Source organism: Staurois parvus, unplaced genomic scaffold (genome assembly GCF_062004578.1).
Source record: "Staurois parvus isolate SC_StPar_1 unplaced genomic scaffold, SC_StPar_1.0 ptg000534l, whole genome shotgun sequence".
In the NCBI taxonomy this organism is placed as follows: domain Eukaryota; kingdom Metazoa; phylum Chordata; class Amphibia; order Anura; family Ranidae; genus Staurois; species Staurois parvus.
The window spans coordinates 760,368-780,358 of NW_028318330.1; the positions used below are offsets into that span (position 1 = coordinate 760,368).

Below are 19,991 nucleotides of genomic sequence, written 5' to 3' on the forward strand. Positions count from 1 at the left end.
TGGTACTGCAGCCCACAACGCAGGTGAGTCCCACCATTATTAGCAAGTCCATTCCTGACACAATGGTCGGGAAATCTGTCATAACATCACTTCTGGGTCAGGACAAGAAGGAAGTGAACGTGTCCCCTCTACCCTCCGACACCCACTGACCCGGGCCCACAGATGGGCAAGCAGAGCCGGGGAAGCATAGTAGGTACAGGAGAGGTTCACACACACCCACACACAGACCATCCCTGCATGATGAGCCGACATTGACCTCACAGCACTGCCTCAGAGCAAACTAGTCATAGAAAGGATCAGATTTATCATTCCTTGTCTGCAGATCTAATACTCATCAAACCAGTTCAGAGACCAAACAAACCCAACAGAGAAAAGGGGCCCCGGACCTCAAAATTGTAGTAAACACTAAACAGTCCAAACAAAATGTCTTCCCATGGGGGGAGTAGTTCTTCAATGTCCAGCAACCCTCCTATTCCCCCCTCACATCCACATCCTATTATTGTGTGACCAATACCATCCAAATCATTCTTACTTTCATTTCCCAAAGTTATCCGTCTACAAGGAGACCTGTATAGATCACATGATGGCACCAATGAGGATGGAGGAGGACCGGAGTCACATGACTGAGAAGATACTAAACCTCACCCTGGAGATCATCTACCTGCTGACCGGAGAGGTGAGGAGGATTCTGGGAGGTCACATGACATCACTCTCATCTCTATTAATAAACACAGACCTGACCGGAGAGGTGAGGAGGATTCTGGGAGGTCACATGACATCACCCCTATCTCTATTAATAACACACAGACCTGACCGGAGAGGTGAGGAGGATTCTGGGAGTCTAACATGATATTCCTATTGGTTCCTCAATACAGAGATTTTCTCTTCTGAAGTCAGGTGATCATATGACCATCACAGTGCCTCCATGTGACTCCCTAAACCCTGAGAGACACAACATGCAGAAGATTCTAGAAGTCACCAAGAAGATGATGGAGCTGCTGACAGGAGAGGTGAGCGGTGCCGGGAATTCTGGGACATTCTCCAGTAACAGACAAGGGATGTGTCTGGATGGTGACTGTATCATTGTGTGTGTCAGGTTCCTATAAGGTGTCAGGGTGTCACTGTCTATTTCTCCATGGAGGAGTGGGAGTATTTAGAAGGACACAAGGATCTCTACAAGGACGTCATGATGGACAATCAGCCGCCCCTCACATCACCGGGTAAGAGGAGACTTTATTGTAAAGGAGAGAGCAGTACGGAGGATCCACCTAGATCCCCCATCATCTGATAAACACATAGAAACAATGGATTCAGTCAGTGTGTGTGTTTCCTACAGATGGATCCAGTCATGGGAACCCACCAGAGAGATGTCCCCGTCCTCTGTATTCCCGGGATTCCACACAGGAAGGTCACACTATCCCTCACCATCATCAGGTAGATGATGACAATTATTGGTAGTTGTGATTTATACACAGCATGTTTGTTACAATGAATGTTTTATTATATCTTTCAGAGTGGAATCCTCGGGGATGATAATATTGATGTTAAAGAAGAGTATAAAGAGGAGGATGAGGAGTATGGAGTGATGGAGGAGTTTTCAGAAGGACACAAGGATATGATGGAGCCACCTAATACCAGGAACCCACCAGAGAGATGTCCCCGTCCTCTGTATTCCCGGGATTCCACACAGGAAGGTCACACCATCCCTCACTATTACAAGGTTTGTTGAATGGAGCATCTAGAGCTTGGTCTCGTGGAAACAATTTGTGCACTTTTCATGAGAATTTATATTTTACAGATGATATTTTCTCTCATTTCCTTGATTTAGAGTGGAGATCCAATCGATATAGAATTTGAGGTGAAAGCAGAAGAAGAAGAGGCGTATGTGAGGGATGATCAGCAGTCTATGGAGGAGGATGGAATAACGGGGACATTTATAGAGGAGGACACTCCTACAGAGATCAGCACAGGTGGGTCATGAACACTAAATCCATTCCTCCACCCATACTGCTCACTGATTGGTCTAGAGTAGGGCGGGGACTGGGTGATATCAGCCTGTAATCCCCTGGTCACTTTCCTGAGCTGTGTTCCCCGTCCTGTATTCCTGGATTTCTCTCGGATAATCTTCCTTCTCTGTGCTGCAGACACAATTTATGTATCTAGACTGGATTTATGGAGGTTCTGGGGTTCAGCTGGCAGCAAAATGTTGATTTTCACCCTACACAATCCTAGAACTAGGCCCCTAGGGCATGTGCTTTTGATCTTTTGCACAATGTCCAAGTCTAATAAGATCTCTGACAGAACATTTCTCCCAGGGTTCCTTGCTCTGTGGTCTGCTGGCTGTGCCGGGTGGAGGGATATGTCTGTATAGTCTCAGGCCCAAGTCACTGAGTGCAGTCTCAGGAGATGGGAGGCAGCGGTGTGGGATCTCTGCAACTTGTCTTGTGTAGACATTGAAAGTGGTTGTAAACCCTCCTGTAATCCCCTCATCACTGTCCCTCCTATAAAAGACAGTTCTGGTTGTTTCCTCACTCTCTGACTAAGGTCCATGAATAAAGAAATGACCTGGTAGGAGATCAGAGGAGCCATTTCCTAGTTCCCTTGAGGGTGGAATTGTAAGCTCCTCAGAGACCAAGCTGCCTGATGTGGGCGGAGTCCTGGTTTGGGGGAACCAATCACCTCCTGTCTAGTAATCCTCTTTGTCTTTGTATTTTAGTCCATGGCCGGGAGATGAGGAAAACCTCCGAGGATTGTCTCACTTTGTCTCCAGACTGGAAAGTAGAAGATGAGGACATCACACAGTATAGTCCAGGAGAAAACCCGGCTCCCTCCAATGTCCGTCCGGCACCACCCAGTGTAGATGGACCATCGGATTCCTCGTATCCTGAGGAACCTCAGACTGTGCGGGACCGGGCCGGCCTTCCAACAGGGAAGAGGCTCTCCTGTACTGAGTGCACAAAGGGTTTCTGCTATAAATCCCATCTTAATGTGCATAAAAGATCTCACACGGGGGAGAAGCCACATTCCTGTCCTAAATGTGGGAAATGTTTTTCAGATAAGTCCAATATTTACAGACATCAGAGATATCACACGGGGGAGAAGCCGTATTCCTGTCCTGAGTGCGGGAAATGTTTTTCACAGAAGTCAAATCTTTACACACATCAGAGATGTCACACGGGGGAGAAGCCGTATTTGTGTCCTGAGTGTGGGAAATGTTTTTCACGGAAGTCCAATCTTTACACACATCAGAGATGTCACACGGGTGAGAAGCCGTATTCCTGTTCTGAGTGCGGGAAATGTTTTTCAGATAAGTCCAGTCTTTACACACATCAGAGATCTCACACGGGGGAGAAGCCATATTCCTGTCCTAAGTGTGGGAAATGTTTTTCACGGAAGTCGGATCTTTACAGACATCAGAGATCTCACACAGAGAATATCCACTTTCCTGTCCTGAGTGAGGGAAATGTTCCTCACTGAAGTCCTGTCTTCCTGTACATCAGGGGTTCCACACAACCCTGGAGGTGTATTAGTGCCTTGAGTGCGGGAAATGTCTTCTAGATGAATGTTGCTGGACATCCCAGCTCTCATGTGGGGAAGAAGCACACCCTGATATACACCTCAGATATACTCCATGTCTGATCTTCATCTTGGAAGAAACAGTTCAAAAGGAGATCACAGGCCCCCAAAGACATGGATGAAGTGTGGGATCGGGTTGGCCATTGATAGCAGAAGAATAAAAATGGAGTCCTGCCCTGTGATTGGCTGAGTATATTTTGTGGTGGGAGATTTCACAAACACTTGGAGGTCTGTTTAAAAATAAATATTTCTACCTCCTGTATACCGGACACTTCCACCCCCTTCCTGCCCAGGCCGACTGGTAACTATCAGCACTCTCACACTTTGAATGACAATTACACAGTCATGCAACATTGTACCCAAATTATATTTTTGTAATTTTTTCAAATAAATAGATATTTATTTTGGTGATATTTAAACACCACTTTTTACCATTTTTCTTGTTTTTACAAATAAATGGTCTTTCCTTATAAATGTAGACAAAGGTGTATTCTGCGCCATTTCTTGGGTACAATAACCCCAATCAGTGTCTATGATTCAGTGTGTAGGAGAGTTATAGAGTCTACAAACTATGGGATAGATGTCTGAAAATCCATCATGTCTGATGACGGCAGATCTCATTTCTGAGGATCAAAAACACCAGAACGGTACAAATTGTCAGAACTTTATCTGTGAGGAAATAATCCGTATACAATTCATGGAAACAGGCGGGATCTGGAATGAAGGAGATTCCCTACTAATTCTCACAAAGTAACCGACATCCCAGTTCTGTATTTGTGATAATTGGAAGACAAAATAAAACACAATAATGTGCAAAAATATATATTTATTAATAATATAAATCAGTACAAAATGGGGATGAAATATAATAGGTGATGATAAATAATAAACAATACAAGATAACAGTACAATGATCTAATCCACAATAATGGGGAGAAATACAAGCCAGCAATTACTTCCAAATATTAATGAATTACATCCAACTGTCTGGAAATGTCGTGTAAGAAATCAGTAACTCAGCAACATGTGACAACAGATATACAAATCCCCCCGTGATCTCTCTACACCCAGATATTCAACGCTCAACGTGTACCTTGCCATGACTTGATCTGGAATCCCATACACAGGCCAATCCAATCCGCTTACAATCTGAGATGAAGATGTAATGTTACATGAAGTAGTCTGCCTTGTCATATATATACTGTATACATCCGGATAAACCATTGACTAGAAGCCAGAATCAGCTTCAGGGATATGTAAAATCAATCTTCCCCAGAGGAGGGAAATGATAATAATTTATACTGCAGGTAAAATGACGTCACATCCCCTCCTGTGCTCACCAGAACCGTTATCGGACTAAACAATGTATCTGGAGATATAAGGGGAGTACAAGTTATCTGAGGAAAATGAAAGTTCTAGTTCCCAATATGGACTGTATGGTGTCAGTGATGTCAGCTTTCAGTGCGCTCACTTCAGGGGGTGTCTGTGTCCGTCTGTTGCCCCTTGTCTCCTGTCTTGTGGGGTCTTGTTTTGTGATGTGTGTCCTCTTCTCTGTCTCTTACTTTTATCCCTCCAAATAAAACCTAGGCGGGCAAAGCTCATCTCTCCTCACAATGACGTCAGACTAGGTGCTATTTTCTCTACTAATTGATTTCAGTGACCTGAAGGGGGCAGTATAGGATGAGGAATTCTCTGACATGTCTTCTGGAACATGACAAGGGTTGACCTTTAACCTTGGCTGGTAAGGACATGACTACATTTAGAGGGAACTGCTTTTCTGGCAGGTTTGGTGTCACACAGACTGGTACCCATGTCACTGCTAATAATGTATTACTGAAAGTGGTTGTAACCCTAAAAAACACAAATCAGTCCAATCCTGCAGTTGGGTAGATTTTACCTTTACTGAGCCATTCAGCTTAGTCTGGAATCTTGAAGCAATCCCTTTCTCCAGACATCCCGCCTGATCTTCTGAGCAGAATAAATCTGACACCAGCAGAAATATGGTGTCACCACTCCCCTTCTCCTGTGAGTGACAGGCCGTGCTGAGGAGGAGACCAGTATGAGCCTCCATGTAATACACTGCAAGGGGTGGGGGAGGGGGTGTCCTCTCCATGCTGGTCTCTGCCTTCACAAGATCCACAACTCAGCACTCATCATCACCAGTGATTGTTCTTGAGCCGAGGCTGGAGGGGGTATAACTGGGGGATTGTGTGACATCACATCTCCGCCTACTATTCTCTGATCCTAAGCCACGCCCACAGACCAGCAGTTTTTGGAGGGATGAGACAAGCTAAAGGAACATTTTTCTGAGGTACACTCACAGCTGAATGGATGTTTACATTAAAATGTATTCATTTATGGAAAAAAGTACATTTTTTAAAATTTGGGTTTACAACCACTTTAAGTGATTCTGGAGAAAAAAAATCTACCTTTATATCCTACAAATGATGAGGTCATTATACTGAGACTTCTTATCTCACGTCTTCTGTAACATAACAACGTTGTCATACAATGAACTCAAACTAATACTTTATAATGTTACAAACAGAATATCCCCAATATATCAATATGTATTCATTGTTAAACCATTTCATATACTTGGTGTCATTCTGGACTCCAACCTGTCCTCCAGCCCCAAGTCCAATCTTTAACAAACTCATGCAGACTCCACCTCCGCAACATCACCAAAATCCGCACGTTCCTAACCCCAGAAACCACTAAACAGCTCATCCACTCCCTCATCATATCACGACTCGACTACTGCAACTCCCTCCTCACTGGCCTGCCTCACCGCTGGCTATCCCCGCTTCAGTCCATCCTGAATACGGCTGCCAGACTCATTCACCTTTCCAACCGCTCTGTCTCCGCCACCCCCCTCTGTCAATCCCTCCACTGGCCTCCACCCCCCTCTGCCAATCCCTCCACTGGCCTCCACCCCCCTCTGCCAATCCCTCCACTGGTCTCCGCTCAGTGTCCTCCACCCCTCTCTGCCAATCCCTCCACTGGCCTCCACTCAGTGTCCTCCACCCCCCTCTGCCAATCCCTCCACTGGCTTCCGATTGCCCAACAGATCAAATTCAAAATCCTAACACTGACGTACAAAGCCGTCCACCATACTGCCCCGAACTACATCACTGACCTAATATCCAAGTACCACCCAACACGCACACTCCGCTCCTCACAAGACCTCCTACTCTCTCTAGTTCCCTGGTCTCCTCCTCCCATGCCCGCCTCCAGGACTTCTCCAGGGTGTCACCCATCCTCTGGAACTCCCTGCCCCAACCCATCAGATTATCACCTACTCTCCTCTCCTTTAGGCGCACCCTGAAAACCCATCTCTTCAGGGAAGCCTACCCCACCCCCTGCTAACTTGCCGACCTCCTCCACTCTTCCTACCACTCCATCCCCCACAGCTATCTCCTCCTGTACCACCATCCCCTCCCTCCTAGATTGTAAGCTCGAAAGAGCAGGGCCCTCGATCCCGTCATGTATCACATTGTATTGGTATTGTTCTGTCACATGTTCTGTCCCCCTTTGTAATGTACAGCGCTGAGCGAACTATTGGCGCTTTATAAATACTGTATAATAATAATAATAATATATGTATATGGAAATGGAATATAGAATGATAAACCTGGATGACATAAGTAAGCAAGCATTCACTTCATGTAATACTAATAATAATACAATTGACATTTTTGGATCAGATATTCCTGTCACATAATAATAACATCATATACAATGTAAGGTATAATATGCACTCTTTCCAGAGGATCATGGGAAATAATCATTGTGACCAGTTCTTGTGTCCTTTGTTCCATCTAGACATGGACTCATCCATTTATCTTACCACTTGGTGTCATGTCTAGTCTTCATCTTGTAGCCGTCTGATCCCACCATACCTCCCCCCAGATTTATAACCTGGGAACATAAGCTGTAACCACCTTGGAATGCTCTTAGAATCTGAGTTCAGAAACCATGAAATAGAATATACAGAACAAAATGGCTTCCAGCATGTCCATGTAGTGATGATAAGTTCAGCCTTCCTGTTTCATTCTGTGATCCCAGAACAGTGCCGACAACCTGGTGATCTACTATTGGCTCATATCCCTGTGGGGTGGTAACCTGTAGGCACCTGCTGATCTATGATTGGCTCATAACCCTGTGGGGTGGTAACCTGTAGGCACCTGCTGATCTATGATTGGCTCATACCCCTGTGTATCCTGATCAGATGATAATTGCAGCACTCCCAATATTGTTCATGTAATGGAGTGCACAGTGTGTTCCATCCAAGAAGGGCAGCAAGGTAGAAGCCGGCAATTACAGGCCAGTGAGTCTAACATCGGTGGTAGTCAAGTTAATGGAATCACTCCTGAAAGGAAGGATCATTGATCATCTAGAAACACACAACTTGCTGGATCCAAAGCAGCATGGCTTTACTGGGGGCAGACCATGGCAGACTCGACTGATTGGACTTTTTGACTATATTACCAATGATTTGGACCAGGGTGGTGCTGTGGACATAGAATATCTTGATTTCAGCAAGGCATGTGATACAGTTCCACATAATGATCTAATACAGAAGTTGGACAAGCTAGGACTTAGCCCTTGGGGGGTTCAGTGGATGTGCAGTTGGATAAATGATAGATACCAGAGTGTGGTTGTAAATGGGGTTCACTCAGAACAGAGACCAGTCACTAGTGGTGAACCCCAAGGCTCTGTACTAGGACCTGTTCTATTTAATATATATGCAAGTGAGAGAACTAAAGGGTTGTTGGGTAAGGGGATGTCTCTTTGCTAAAGACATAAAGGTGTGTAATAGGGAGGATATCCCTGGAGGTGTCTGTAACATGGAACAGGATTTGGCATTGCTGGAAGATTGATCAGAGAATTGGAAATTGCAGTTCAATGTTTCTAAATGTAAAATAATGCACCGAGGGAAAAAGAAATCCCTTGAGAGAATACAACATGGGGGTTATGTTGCTTGCCAGCACTTCAGAAGAAAAGGATTTGGGGTACTTATTTAGATCTTTTTATCACTAGAGGGGTCACCGGCAGGAGGAAGGAGGTCTCAATTCCTCTATATAAATTGTTACATTACCAGAGGGGTCACCGGCGGGAGGAAGGAGGTCCTGATTCCTCTATATAGATCTTTCTATCACTAGAGGGGTCACCGGCAGGAGGAAGGAGGTCCCGATTCCTCTATATAGATCTATATATCATTAGAGGGGTCACCGGCAGGAGGAAGGAGGTCCTGATTCCTCTATATAGATCTTTATATCACTAGAGGGGTCACCGGCAGAAGGAAGGAGGTCCCGATTCCTCTATATAGATCTATATATCACTAGAGGGGTCACCGGCAGGAGGAAGGAGGTCCCGATTCCTCTATATAGATCTATATATCACTAGAGGGGTCACCGGCAGGAGGAAGGAGGTCCCGATTCCTCTATATAGATCTATCACTAGAGGGGTCACCTGCAGGAGGAAGGAGGTCCTGATTCCTCTATATAGATCTTTCTATCACTCGAGGGGTCACCGGCAGGAGGAAGGAGGTCCTGATTCCTCTGGATAGATCTTTATATCACTAGAGGGGTCACCAGCAACCTCATGTAGAATACTGTGTCCAGTTCTGGAGACCTCACTTACATAAAGGTATTGATAAGATAGAACGAGTCCAGAGACGGGGAATACAAATAGTGATATCAGGAGAGACTTCAGGAACGTAACATGTCCAGTCTGGAGGAGAGAAGGGAAAGGGGAGACATGACTGAAACCTTTACATACAACAAGGGAGTGAAGAAGGTTCAGGAGGGCAGGATTTTCAATATGAAACCAAAATGAAGAACACGAGGACATGACCTCCAACTAACTGGAGGAAAGTTCACAACTAATCTCAGAAAATATTATTTTACTGACAGTAGTAGATGCCGGGAATAAATTTTCAGTAGAGGTAGTGAGCCAGTGACAAATCACAGAAATCATCACAATAGTACACAATGGATGGTTATGAATGAAAGCCATTCATTGTGTACAGCTGTCATGTGATCACTGTGATTGGTCATAGCAATCACATGGTACTGGGCTGGCTTGGTACAATGATTTTTCATCTGGTGGACACAGCAGGTGACATATCAAGATACAGCAGAGCCACTAGACTTGGAGGACTTCATATGATGTCCACCCAGGATGGGAGAGATCCCGCTCAGCTGTCATTCTGCTATAGGCCTGGTGGGAAGCAATTCATTACAGGGGACACTGTACAGGTTCTATATGTAGTCTCGGGGGTCCCTGTGGAAGTCCATGTATGGACATTTCTACCTATGATAAATGACAGGCTAAACCCACCTGGAGACTTTCTCCACACCTGGAGTGTGCTGAGTTCTTGGAGAACGTCTACACAGTGTTTCCAGATTGGCTTTATCACCCCAACGAGCTCGCTCCAGTTCATGGATGTCATCATTATGTTTGGAGGATCTCACCAGTCAGGAGCCTTTCCTGTCATCCTACATGTTCCCTTCTGAGGATTGTTCTATCCTTCCAAACAAATGTATGAAATCATGGATGAGTCCTCCTTCTATGTGATCTAGAAGATCTTCAATCACAATGTCTTTATGGATGAAGTGGATGGCCCAGTTTATATATTATTTATTGCTTTACAGCTTTATTCCCTCCAGGATTCATTCTTTATTTATAGAACCATTCAAGGAAGTGTTCTTACTGTGAGAGATCTCCACCACCATTCCTCTGTGACCATTACATCCTTGTCATTTATGTCTAACATCTTCATTATCAGTGGATTGATAGATATTTTTATACTTTAGGATGTATTTTTGCATACTTTACCCAAAAAGATCTGTTTTGGAGGTTTCTGTTTTATTAGGTATTTTGTTTTTATCTTGTGTTTTGTGTCTTCAAGACTTTTCTATCTGTAGTAAAATATCTTATTTAAACAGTTGGTTGCATAAGAGTTAGGTTTATTGTTTTTTATGTTTTTTAGTTCTTTTTGAACGTCCCTGGTATCTCTGTAAGGTAGATACAATGCTGGAATGGTTATTAGGGGACGCTTCTCGGGGCTGCAGTTCCTATAAAATTTACAAGATGGTGATCTCATTTCTCCCCAGACAAGAAGTCTCCATGGAATACAGACAGGAAGTGATGTCAGGTACAGACAGGAAGTGATGTCAGGTACAGGCAGGACATTCCGAGAGGTGAGTTGGGAGGAAGCAGATCGGAGATATTTGTGGACGTGGCAGCAGAGGAGGTAATAAGATGTTATTTCCTATTTACACCCAGTAACCCCCATCATGTCCGTCCTCTTCCTCCATAGTCATGTCCGTCCTCTTCCTCCATAGTCATGTCCCTCCTCTTCCTCCATAGTCATGTTTGTCCTCTTCCTCCATAGTTATGTCTGTCCTCTTCCTCCATAGTCACGTCCGTCCTCTTCCTCCATAGTCATGTCCGTCATCCTCCTCCATAGTCATGTCCGTCCTCTTCCTCCATAGTCACTGTGACGTCTTTTATCTCCAGCAGATGATGATACACACATATATAGTGTGGGAACCCAGATGAACCCCTTCAGGGGCAGAACATTCCCCCACTTCTAGTAATATGGTCCTCTAAACAAACAGCACTGACAATAAATAGACAAGACAAGGACCATCCTGACCATACATGGCCTACAAAGGGCAATGATGACACTACACAGGCAGCCAATGGGCAATCATTACACTATGCAGCCAACACAATGATGGAGTGCCGGGGTCAGGAGTATGGAGCATAGAGCCCCTTACATTGCTGTATTTACTTTCCAGACCTCCTTACAGAACTCCTATCAGGAAAGGAAGACAACCTTCACCTTCTTACCATCTCATTATTTTCCAGTATACCAAGTGGAATGAAGGAGGTCGGTCTTTCCCCCCTTGGTGGGCACTTGTTCTTAGAGGAGGTCTGTTGGTGCATTTTTTACTAAAAGGTAGTCAGGGGTCAGTGCTGAACATCTTCAGGAGACACTCCAATACCTTCCCATGACACAGGCTCTGGCAGTGCCCGGTGCTGGAATTCAGAGCCCCAGGAACCCACCACCACTCTGTACAATGTCCTGGATATCACAGTATACTTGGCAATGAAGAGAACTAACCCCTCCCTTATGTTGTTCTCCTCCTACCCACGATGGGCTGTCATTGGAGGGAAGAGAACAGACTCCCCCCCAGAGCTCTCTATTACACCAGTAGCATCCTCCTGCTATCCAACCCAATATCTTCTCTTATTGCAGAGAGTGACAGTGACATCACTCCTGTCAATCAGCAGCCTGCTAGAGATTGGAGCCTTGCAGTCAGAGTTCTGGCTATTAAAGTCAGCAACTCCGGCCAAAAGTCCTCAAGTTCCCCTTCGTGGACATCATGATGACCCGACATTGACCTCACAGCACTGCCTCAGAGCAAACAAGTCATAGGAAGGATCAGATTTATCATTCCTTGTCTGCAGATCTAAAACTCATCAAAACCAGTTCAGAGACCAAACAATCCCAACAGAGAAAAGGAGATTTCTGATATGACAGGCCAAGATAGTGCCAGGACCTTCAAGATGTAGCAAATACTAAACAGTTCAGATGAAATGTGTTCCCATGGGGGGAGTAGTTCTTCAATGTCCAGCAACCCTCCTATTCCCCCCTCACATCCACATCCTATTATTGTGTGACCAATACCATCCAAATCATTCTTACTTTAATTTCCCAAAGTTATCCGTCTACAAGGAGACCTGTATAGATCACATGATGGCACCAATGAGGATGGAGGAGGACCGGAGTCACATGACTGAGAAGATACTAAACCTCACCCTGGAGATCATCTACCTGCTGACCGGAGAGGTGAGGAGGATTCTGGGAGGTCACATGACATCACTCTCATCTCTATTAATAAAACACAGACCTGACCGGAGAGGTGAGGAGGATTCTGGGAGGTCACATGACATCACTCTTATCTCTATTAATAAAACACAGACCTGACCGGAGAGGTGAGGAGGATTCTGGGAGGTCACATGACATCACTCTTATCTCTATTAATAAAACACAGACCTGACCAGAGAGGTGAGGAGGATTCTGGGATTCTAACATGATATTCCTATTGGTTCCTCAATACAGAGATTTCCTCTTCTGAAGTCAGGTGATCATATGACCATCACAGTGCCTCCATGTGACTCCCTAAACCCTGAGAGACACAACATGGAGAAGATTCTAGAAGTCACCAAGAAGATGATGGAGCTGCTGACAGGAGAGGTGAGCGGTGCCGGGAATTCTGGGACATTCTCCAGTAACAGACAAGGGATGTGTCTGGATGGTGACTGTATCATTGTGTGTGTCAGGTTCCTATAAGGTGTCAGGGTGTCACTGTCTATTTCTCCATGGAGGAGTGGGAGTATTTAGAAGGACACAAGGATCTCTACAAGGACGTCATGATGGACAATCAGCAGACTTTCAGGAAGATTGTAAGGAAGGAATTTCCCCGGAATGAGACGATATTGAAGCTCACCCTGGAGATCCTCAGCCTGCTGACTGGAGAGGTGAGTGTAATGAAGGGGTTAAATAAAGAAAAACTCCTCTTGTGCTGCCAAACCTAATATGATGAACTAAGAGTGTCTGCAAACACCAAACTGCGTTCCCACAACACTAAAAAATAAATGGAGAGATAAATAGTGCTGCACTACTCACTAAAGCTAACCATAAAGTAAACACCTGACAGAGCCCCTAACTAAGGTGATAGAAGTGCATACCTAGAGAATCACCAAACACAAGGGAAGGAAAAGATCCAAAAACAATGGATGTCCTGCTAGGCAACACCAGATCTTGGTCTTGGTCTTCCAGATATTGCTTTAACTTCCACTGTTCCTGATGACTGCCATTTCTTAATTACATTCCGAACAGAGGATATTGACATCTGAAAACGCTTTGCTATCTTCTTATAGCCTTCTCCAGCTTTGTGAGTGTCAACTATTTTCAGTTTCAGTTTTCTAGACAACTGCTTAGAAGAACCCATGGTGCTGATTGTTGGGGCAAGGTCAGATGAGTCTGGGCATTTAAAACCTTTGAGATTGACATCACCTGGTCTTCCCAGACGATGATTGAGAACAATCCATGACACTGGCAGGTCTCAGCTTGGCAAAGGGGGCAGTGCATGCTATAAATTCTGCAGGGTGTCCAAACTTTTGCAGACGCCATTTTTTTGTTTTCTGTTATTTTGAAAGTGTAAATGATGGAAATAAAATCTAACTTTTGTTGACATATTATAAGAATGTCTAATCTGTAATTTGATGCCTTTTGGAGATTTTTCCATCTTTCCTTGGCTTCTTTATGCACATTAATACAAATTTTTAGCTGGGGTGCCCAAACTTTCCATCCCCACTGTATATATCAAGGCATAAATAATAATATATATAACAAAGCACACAAAATATAAAGATAATAATATTCCATTAAACACCCGGCTGAGCCCTCAACACAGTGACAGTCTATGAATAAATGTCTGTAAATGCAGGAAAAATCAAGATCTGTAATACAGAAAAATCTTCATATCAGCAGATATTCCACATGTGACTTGGAAGACGCCTCCACCAGCGAGCGTGCACGCTCCCCTCCCATTTTCATCTCGGAATATATGTAAAATGTGCTTTAATATCAACCCGAAATCCAACCAGCTCTCCTCTGTAAGTACTTTACTGGCTCCTCCAATTCCTCATCAGAAATCCATGTTCAAAAAAAATCAGAGGACATCTCATAGTGTGATACTTCATGTTTAATGTATAAAACCGGGTATAGAATACTCAAAATCGGGCCAGCAGACCCATACAAGCATTGGTAATAACATACACAGGGACAGGTGTACCAAGATGGCGGCCACCGCCTGACTGGAAATGATGTCATCACACTTTCTTCATTACATAATGAATCATGTGACTTCCTCAGGGACATGGATTCCTGATGGGGAATGGGAGGAGGAGCCAGTAAAGTACTTGCAGAGGACAGCTGGTTGGATTTCAGGTTGATATTAAAGCACATTTGATCTATATTCCCGATATGTTTTGGACTTGGTTTTTTATTTTGTTTTTTGTCTGAGTATAGATCTATGTTTGTCCCAAGCATGTTTGATGATATTTGCTGTTGACTGGCTCACTACCTCTGCTGGAAGTTCACTCCAAACATCAACTACTCTTTCAGTAAAATAATACTTTCTGAGATTAGTTGTGAACTTTCCTCCAGTTAGTTGGAGGTCATGTCCCGTGTTCTTCATTTTGGTTTCATATTGAAAATCCTGCCCTCCTGAACCTTATTCACTCCTTTGTTGTATGTAAAGGTTTCAGTCATGTCTCCCCTTTCCCTTCTCTCCTGCAGACTGGACATGTTACGTTCCTGAAGTCTCTCCTGATATGTTCTATCCCCCCCAGACCTTTCACCATTTTTGTTCCCCGTCTCTGGACTCGTTCTATCTTATCAATATCTTCATGTAAGTGAGGTCTCCAGAACTGGACACAGTATTCTACATGAGGTCCAACTAAAGATCTACTGTATATAGGGGATTCAGGACCTCCTTCTTCCCGCTGGTGACCCCTCTAGTGATATAAAGATCTATATAGAGGAATCAGGACCTCCTTCCTCCCGCCGGTGACCCCTCTAGTGATATAAAGATCTATATAGAGGAATCGGGACCTCCTTCCTCCTGCCGGTGACCCCTCTAGTGATATAAAGATCTATATAGAGGAATCAGGACCTCCTTCCTCCCGCCGGTGACCCCTCTAGTGATATAAAGATCTATATAGAGGAATCAGGACCTCCTTCCTCCCGCTGGGGACCCCTCTAGTGATATAAAGATCTATATAGAGGAATCAGGACCTCCTTCCTCCTGCCGGTGACCCCTCTAGTGATATAAAGATCTATATAGAGGAATCGGGACCTCCTTCCTTCCGCTGGTGACCCCTCTAGTGATATAAAGATCTATATAGAGGAATCAGGACCTCCTTCCTCCTGCCGGTGACCCCTCTATTGATATAAAGATCTATATAGAGGAATCGGGACCTCCTTCCTTCTGCCGGTGACCCCTCTAGTGATATAAAGATCTATATAGAGGAATCAGGACCTCCTTCCTTCTGCCGGGGACCCCTCTAGTGATATAAAGATCTATATAGAGGAATCAGGACCTCCTTCCTCCTGCCGGTGACCCCTCTAGTGATATAAAGATCTATATAGGGGAATCAGGACCTCCTTCCTCCTGCCGGTGACCCCTCTAGTGATATAAAGATCTATATAGAGGAATCGGGACCTCCTTCCTCCTGCCGGTGACCCCTCTAGTGATATAAAGATCTATATAGAGGAATTGGGACCTCCTGCCAGTGACCCCTCTAGTGATGTAAAGATCTATATAGATGAATCGGGACCTCCTGACGGTGACCCCTCTAGTAATATAAAGATCTATATAGAGGAATCGGGACCTCCTTCCTCCCGCCTGTGACCCCTATAGTGATAGGATCTATATAGAGGAATCGGGACCTCCTTCCTCCCGCCTGTGACCCCTATAGTGATATAAAGATCTATATAGAGGAATCGGGACCTCCTTCCTCCTGCCGGTGACCCCTCTAGTGATATAAAGATCTATATAGAGGAATTGGGACCTCCGTCCTCCTTTATGGACCCCTCTAGTTATGCATTCTAGAATTCTGTTCGCTTTCCCCACTGTTTGCTCATTTTGCAATCATCTGAAATAAGTACCCAAGTCCTTTTCCTCTGTAGTGTTGGCCAACACTGTACCTCCAATGTTGTACTCTCTCAAGGGATTATTTTTCCCTGGGTGCATTATGTTACATTTAGAAACATTGAACTGAAATTTCCACTTTTTTGACCAATCTTCTAGCAATGCCAAATCCTGTTCCATGTTACAGCCACCTCCAGGGATATCCTCCCTATTACACACCTTTGTGTCATCAGCAAAGAGACATCCCCTTACCCAACAACCCTTTAGTTCTATCCCTTACATATAGATTACATAGAACAGGTCCCAGTACAGAGCCTTGGGGTACACCACTAGTGACTGCTCTCTGTTCTGAGTGAACCCCATTTACAACCACACTCTGGTATCTATCATTTAGCCAGCTGCACATCCACTGAACCCCCCAAGGGCTAAGTCCTAGCTTGTCCAACTTCTGTATTAGATCATTATGTGGAACTGTATCACATGCCTTGCTGGAATCAAGATATTCTATGTCCACAGCACCACCCTGGTCCAAAACATTGGTGATATAGTAAAAACAAACCCAATCAGATGCCCTGGTCTGCCCTCAGTAAAGCCATGCTGCTTTGGATCCAGCAAGTTGTGTGTTTCTAGATGATCAATGATCCTTCCTTTCAGGAGTGATTGCATTAACTTGACTACCACCGATGTTAGACTCACTGGCCTGTAATTTCCGGCTTCTACCTTGCTGCCCTTCTTGTGGATTGGTACAATATATGCTGTCCGCCAGTCATGGGGAACTTCTCCTGTTAGAAGAGATTGATTAAAAAGATCAGTTACTGGTCCAACAACTAGACCTCGAAGTTCTCTGAGATCTCTGGGATGATCCATCAGGGCCCATTGATTTTTTAATCTTTAACTGAGCCAATTCCTCTGCCTCTGTCTCCGGAAATCCTAAAAATGATCCATCATTACTGGAACCAATATGATCTCCCAACATATTATTGTTAGTATAATTTATTTCTGAGAAGACAAAAGTCATTGTTTAAGTGGTTTGCTACATCCAGGTCTCCCCCAACACAGGTGTTGTGCCCAGATTTCATTTTAGTGATCCCATCATATTTTTTCTATCACTAATGTACCTAAAAAAGGTTTTATCTCCTTTCTTCATAGATTTAGCAATTTCCTCCTCTTTCTGTGCTTTGGCAGCGCTGATAATGTGTTTGGCCTCCTTTTGTATATTTTTTTATCAGTTTTTTCTTCTGTTTATTCTTACTAACTTGCCTGACATATAATCTAGTTGCCTCCAGGATGGTAGACTCTAACAGTGCCCACTGATTACTTACTCCGGTCCTTTTACTCCAACCTTTCAACTCATTTTTTTAGAAATTCGCCCATTTCACCAAAATTTGTCTTTTTGGAATCTAAATCTTTTGTTTTTGATTTTTCAGTTCTTAATTTAATATCAAACCAAAGACATTGGTGATCACTAGAACCCAAGTTTTCTTCTACCTCAATATTAGACAGTTGATCCCCATTTGTCAGTATTAGGTCTAGAATATGATCACCTTGGGTTGGACTTTTTACTGTTTTAGAGAAGCCCCATTCAGTGGTTCCATTACATCCCTGCTCCTGCTTGTAATAACAGTTTGATAATTCCAGTTAATGTCAGGCGTGGTGACGTCACTCTTAATGAAAACCTCCCCCTTCATTGCCATTTGAGTTATCTCATCAATCAAGAAGTCCTCCTAATCTTCAGCCTGTCCTGGGGGTCTGTATATGACACCAATTCTAAGGGAAGATCCCTCTCTGGTTGGAAGGCAGACTCAGAGGGTTTCCAGTATTTCATTTGTTGTTTGAATTAATGTTCTCCTTATGCTATTTCTGACATATATGACAACTCCACCTCCCCTCCCCCTTCTCTGTCTTTCCTGTATAGTGTATAGCCTGGTATAGTTCCCAGTCATCTGAATCCTTGAACCACGTCTCTGTAATTACAAGAAGGTCCAAGTGATCCCTAGACATAAGAGCTGTCAGCTCACAAAGCTTGTTGCCTAAACTCGGAGCATTAGTGCAATGACATGACAAGCACTGCCATCTACTGCTTTATGTTTACCAGCAGAAACTGTAACTGAAGTGACCCCATCAGCCCCGTCCTGAGCAACACCAACCTCACATTTGTTTCAGCCTGCTGGGGACAGAAATGATCCTCAACAATGACATCTCTGCCCCCAATTCTCAGTTTAAATGCATGTCCAAAAACCTCCTAAATTCCATAGTAAGGAGCTGAGCGCCCTTGTGTGAGGGATGCAGACCATCTCTATTGTACAGCTCAATGTCAGACCACCTGATGGCATCATGACTAACAGAACCAAAACCTTCAGCTTTGCACCAATCCTTTCACCAAACATTGGACTCTGCTATACCAAGTACTTCCTCTTGTTGTCCATTATGGACAGGTAAGACCTCTTTGTATCACACAGAACTGTACAGGAGTCATGAAGAAATCTACCGACAATGACACAAGAAGGAGATCTCATCGTATGACCACAAGATCCTCGAGAATCCAGAATCCCATCACCATCCCCCCACCTCCATCCCTGATCCCTACAAGACAGAAGACACAGAAGATTCTAGAAGTCACCAAGAAGATGATGGAGCTGCTGACAGGAGAGGTGAGCGGTGCCGGGAATTCTGGGACATTCTCCAGTAACAGACAAGGGATGTGTCTGGATGGTGACTGTATCATTGTGTGTGTCAGGTTCCTATAAGGTGTCAGGGTGTCACTGTCTATTTCTCCATGGAGGAGTGGGAGTATTTAGAAGGACACAAGGATCTCTACAAGGACGTCATGATGGACAATCAGCCGCCCCTCACATCACCGGGTAAGAGGAGACTTTATTGTAAAGGAGAGAGCAGTACGGAGGATCCACCTAGATCCCCCATCATCTGATAAACACATAGAAACAATGGATTCAGTCAGTGTGTGTGTTTCCTACAGATGGATCCAGTCATGGGAACCCACCAGAGAGATGTCCCCGTCCTCTGTATTCCCGGGATTCCACACAGGAAGGTCACACCATCCCTCACTATTACAAGGTTGGTGGGATGGAGGATCTAGAACATGGACTTGTAAAGATGATGTGTGGATTTTTATGTGACCTTATATTTTACAGATGATATTTTCTCTCATTTCCTTGATTTAGAGTGGAGATCCAATCGATATAGAATTTGAGGTGAAAGCAGAAGAAGAAGAGGCGTATGTGAGGGATGATCAGCAGTCTATGGAGGAGGATGGAATAACGGGGACATTTATAGAGGAGGACACTCCTACAGAGATCAGCACAGGTGGGTCATGAACACTAAATCCATTCCTCCACCCATACTGCTCACTGATTGGTCCAGAGTAGGGCGGGGACTGGGTGATATCAGCCTGTAATCCCCTGGTCACTTTCCTGAGCTGTGTTCCCCGTCCTGTATTCCTGGATTTCTCTCGGATAATCTTCCTTCTCTGTGCTGCAGACACAATTTATGTCTCTAGACTGGATTTATGGAGGTTCTGGGGTTCAGCTGGCAGCAAAATGTTGATTTTTCCTATAAGCATTGCATAATGTAGGCACCCAGGACATGTGACTGGGGTCTCCTGCCTTGTGCCTGACTCCTCCAGGGGACCTTCTCTGTTATCTGCTGGCTGTGCCGGGT

The 19,991-nt window shown here is 44.4% G+C and overlaps 2 protein-coding genes across 2 annotated transcripts in view; both read left to right on the forward strand.

Moving 5' to 3' along the window:
- Positions 1–19,991, forward strand: part of LOC149451527 (uncharacterized) — a 103,592-nt gene that overhangs the window by 12,188 nt on the left and 71,413 nt on the right. Inside the window, 6 exon segments of the mRNA XM_089690577.1 lie at positions 1,097–1,220; positions 1,337–1,434; positions 1,514–1,720; positions 1,829–1,970; positions 2,717–2,921; positions 3,090–3,453. Coding sequence (XP_089546703.1) covers positions 1,097–1,220; positions 1,337–1,434; positions 1,514–1,720; positions 1,829–1,970; positions 2,717–2,921; positions 3,090–3,453 — 1,140 coding nt within the window.
- LOC149451528 (uncharacterized) lies at positions 12,942–19,062 on the forward strand. The gene is made up of 2 exons (XM_089690593.1): positions 12,942–13,134; positions 18,773–19,062. The coding sequence occupies exons 1-2, from the start codon at positions 12,976–12,978 to the stop codon at positions 19,058–19,060; spliced, it is 447 nt and encodes a 148-aa protein (XP_089546719.1). The 5' UTR covers positions 12,942–12,975; the 3' UTR covers positions 19,061–19,062.

Bases quoted from the DNA above. Each gene is read 5' to 3' on its own strand.
- LOC149451528 (XM_089690593.1), top strand. From the start codon at position 12,976: ATGGAGGAGTGGGAGTATTTAGAAGGACACAAGGATCTCTACAAGGAC. The intron at 13,135-18,772 runs GTGAGTGTAATG...TGTATCACACAG, and splicing joins TCAGCCTGCTGACTGGAGAG to AACTGTACAGGAGTCATGAA.